Source organism: Styela clava, chromosome 4, assembly GCF_964204865.1.
Source record: "Styela clava chromosome 4, kaStyClav1.hap1.2, whole genome shotgun sequence".
NCBI classification, from domain to species: domain Eukaryota; kingdom Metazoa; phylum Chordata; class Ascidiacea; order Stolidobranchia; family Styelidae; genus Styela; species Styela clava.
Window position 1 is genome coordinate 22,893,671 of NC_135253.1, and position 4,465 is coordinate 22,898,135.

Consider the following 4,465-nt stretch of genomic DNA (forward strand, 5'->3'; position numbering starts at 1 on the left):
CCATCAGGTATTTCTTGATTGACCTGATTTTAGTTTCCGCAAGATGGCGTAAATGAGTGTTTGTTTTTGACGCGACACGTCACGGGACTCATTGCAGCGCTGTTTTCTTATAATCAGCTCGGAGTTGTAATTCAAAATCTTAAAAAGATTCTCACAGGACGGAGAAATAAATGATTTATTTATTGAAATAGTCAAGTTCGCTTGGACATGTGTATATGTAGTTGAAGTTCGTATATCGAGATATCAGGAATTTATAAGGATATCAGATATGGTACGGTAATGATTTTATTTAGACCCCCATATCAGGCATCAGCAAAACAGACGATAAAATCTGGTTATGAAATCGATAGGTCGGGGTAGGCCTACTGTCTGACCGCGTGACATCCTGATTTCCTACACGGTATCACCATCTGCTAAATTGTTGCCTTATGTTTTTCTCGCATGTTAAATTTCATAGTACAGTATCTCGGTACACAGGTACCGGTAACTTACCGGTACAGTAGTAATAACAGAGTAATTTTGAAACTCTTCTCGACGTCACAATCAGTTGGAAACTTTTTATGATCAACAGATATAAAAATACTTTCTGCATCTATTCTCATGATGCAGTGATGAGGGAAATTAAGGCGATCATTTTGTAAGCACTCAAATTTAGATAAACTCTCTATTCGAATATTAAAATTTTTCAGTGTCAAGGTTATTCATCATTGAGCTCTCAAGCTGTGGTAACTCTAATGGCACTCAGAGGGTATTGCACAATTTGCACTGATTTTTTCGGTTGTGATGCGAAAATCAGCGTGACTTTATGTGGGCATTTATTTCATGGAGAATGCCTACAACAATGGTTAAAGCAATGTGGTACGCACAGAACATGTCCGCAATGCAGATCAAAGTTAACTGAAAAACAAATAGTCAAGAAATTGTTTATAAATGTTCCGGAAACGGAGGAAGGAGACCTTGATCCGTATCACCTTAAAAATCGATTAGACGATATCGAGTCGAGAGCGCAAAAATTGAAAATTGATAAAAAAAAATTGCAAGATTTAATACGAGATGAGCAAGAAAAGTTTGAGAAGCTAACGTCAAAAAATACAACTCTAAAAAAGAAATTAAAAGAGTCTAACCATGAAAATGAATTTTTAAGAGATGAACTAAAACGTGCCAAAGAACTTGAAAATGACGCAACTAGTGCAAAAAATGAAGCTAAGAGATTACAAGAGCGTTTAAAATTATGTGAAAGAGTAGAATTCATATTAGAATCGCAGAAATCGCAAGTTGATGAAATGATGCAGCAATATGCAAACAACTCGCATAATATGTTGACTGTAACGACCATGTGCACGGCGTTGAAACAAGAATTTGAAAGTATCAAAGTTTCAAGAAATAAAGCTAAAGACGAAGTTATGAAATGGAAACGTGAGGTACATAAAGTAAATCAAGAACTCTTGCAACAAAAATCACTTTACGAAGATTTAGAAGAAAGATTGAATTCACACCAAAGAAGTGAAGACCAATTAACAGAGGAAAATAAAAGTTTGAGACGAAAACTGGATGCTTTACAAAGAGCTATGACGTCACCTTCTGATACGAGGGCATCAGCGATATCTCGACTAATAGCTGAAAGTCCGGCCCCATTAATGATGACTCCTGACGCAGATTGGCGAGTCGGAACTGTAAAGCAACAAAAGCGATTATCTTCGGAAAGCAGTTCTATCGATAAAATGAAGAAACCAAAACTATCACCTTCCCTAACACAAGATGTCACTATTGATTTAGACAATGATGACGCTAATGGTTCATTTATTGCAAAAGAAAACGAACCGTCAACTTCGTATAAAATGAAGAACCACACTGATAGTCCTCAGACTGTAAAAACCAAAAAAGTTTGTCATGAAATGGGACTGAATTTTGTTAAAGTGGCTTCATCAACAAAAATATCAACTAGTATGAAAAATCCCCCCCTTTTTCGGGCCCCACTTGCTAATAAGTTTGTCGATTCTAATCGAACTGGTAGCACTAATAGTCACTTTTTTAAATCACCATCAAGTCGGTTTACGAAAGTTAAATTGTCTTCAAAAGCGAAACCGTTTACCTCAAAACCAGTAATGGCATCAATGGGTCGGCCGAAACTCAAGGTTAAGAAAACTGGCTTTTGATAGGATTTTGGTCCTGTTCGGGTTTCATAGCCATTTTGGTGATAGGAAAGACGATGAGACGGCCTAATTCTATACCTTGTGTGTAATTATGGGAACATAAAAAGCAAAATCATGACATATCTTTGTGAATTGGGACAAAAAGTATGCTTTAATTGTAAAAATGAATAATCGAGTAATTCTGATTATCTGAATTCTTAATAAAATGGATCCTTTTTAAATAGCAATAATTTTGGGTCTTTATATGACCTTATTTATGTATTTTGCTCTGAACAAGGTGAATATAACAATATGTAATGGTGAAAGGTCAAATATGTGAAGTTACAATTTTTGGAAAGACCTGAAACTATCCTGTTCCGCATTGCCTACCCATTGGTGAGCCACTAATCATTTCTTATCTATTACACAGTATCTGACATGGGACTTTAACGACTTTAATATTTGAATACGTTTAAAATTTGTTGGAAAATTATCGTTTGTAAATTTTCCACTCTGAACATTGTTTTTAACTTGAAAATTAACCCAATCCAACTTTTTAGCATGATTTGTGAAAATATCTCTGTTGAAAAATGTTTATAAAATGAGTTCTATATTAAAAAGGGTTTTTTTAGAATTTTTTTATTACCTCATTCTTGTTTTCGTTATTGATATGAACTGCTCTAAGTAGGGCATGGCAAGGGTTGGTTCCAGAACCTCCTCTTTGAAAAGTCTTGGCTATGTCCCTGGCTTTATGTCACACATCACTCACTAACATGCAATTCTGTACTATGATGAGGCCCAGTTGTTCTTGGAATTTCATTAATAGACTGTAACTTCACCTAAAGATTATTTTTTTATTTCCGAGTGCGTGCGTGTCATATTGCTCTGAAAAATTTTTCTAAAATTTGGAATGGTAGATCATAATTTATCTGTGTTATGTGAACTGTATTTTGTATTCTATCATATTATTTAGGAAAATGAAATCAGAAAATTTCGAATTTACAACTATCCTATTATCAGGGGCCTAGTTGGAGTTTGAGAGTCAGAAAATGTTAAAAGAGCACTTTTTACATTTTTCATTCTCTAAACGCTTTTTAGACCCTTAAAACTCGAACCAATCAGAATCAATGGCATGCGACCAGTCAGAATATTGTCAATCTAACCCAAATGTTGGTAATGCTGCTATGCCATGCTTCATTGATTTTCTTAGCGCGAACTGTTGAAATCATACCTGAGTTGATGGGACTTCTGTTATTTTTTATTGTGCTATAAAAAATGTGAAATTATGTCAATGTGATTGTTGTTTTTCTATCTTTTGCAGATTTTTGAATTTAAATACTTAAATAGTAACTCATTGTGTAGTCAGTGGCTTGTTTGGTGGGAAAACGTTTCCTACATGGCCAAAATGGAATTTCTGTGTGAAGGATTGTTCCCAATATCGACTTCTACATGGGATTTACTTCCAGAGAATTGCTTTAATAATTATCACTATAATTAGACACTAGCTTACCTGAGTATCTGAGCAACGCAGTGCTTTATAAGCGAACCATAACAACTGACAAGCCTTATTTTCTACTTACCGATATACTGAAAGGTTAATTTCGTCTGGCTAACATAACGTTTCCTAACCGGATAGGAGTTCCGTCACAGAGAGTAATTTTGATGTTCTTGGGGTGGAAATAATCACTTCGTATTTTTTCTAGTTGTAAAATATCTGTTTAGTTATTTAGTGTAATATGTATTTAGTTGGTGTATTACCTATTTACATTACAAAGCGACCGAAAAAAAACGAACCCATATAATATGTTTTAAGTGGATTTAGTTCCGTTTTTTTTGGGTCACTCTGTAATATAATGCGTTCAATTGTTATTATAAAACATATTGATGGATACCTTATAAACTGTGCAGTCAGAGTGGGAGTATTTAAGAATCGATTAAACATTGACCAAATAATGGTAACAAAGTTTTTGTGCATAGTGAGGTGGGAATGAAGAGATAAATATTAGGCTGAAAAAAGTTGGGGTCCACTGCAATGTGCAATATTTGGTACTCCCAAAGTATATGAACCAAGATGGCGGACACCGGAATGTAGTATGTGTTCCAGGTTACGGTTAGGCCATAATTTCAGGTACAAATACTACGGAAGTCACTTGGTTAGTCCCCGAACTCGTAATAGAACTAAAATAAGGAAAATTGGAATAAAATTATGGCCTAACTTGGTACACATAATACGTTTCAGTATCCGCCATCTTGGTTCACATACTACGAAAAGGTTGGGAACTATCTGTTTGAGTGTTCTGAGTTCTTGTTGATTTGCATTTTTCAAATTATTT

The 4,465-nt window shown here is 34.9% G+C and overlaps 1 protein-coding gene across 1 annotated transcript; it reads left to right on the plus strand.

Annotated features, from left to right (window-relative positions):
- The first annotated feature begins 483 nt into the window (after positions 1-483).
- LOC120326657 (E3 ubiquitin-protein ligase TRAIP-like) lies at positions 484-3,454 on the plus strand. The gene has a single exon (XM_039392976.2). The coding sequence runs from the start codon at positions 735-737 to the stop codon at positions 2,154-2,156; it is 1,422 nt and encodes a 473-aa protein (XP_039248910.2). The 5' UTR covers positions 484-734; the 3' UTR covers positions 2,157-3,454.
- The last annotated feature ends 1,011 nt before the right edge of the window (positions 3,455-4,465 follow it).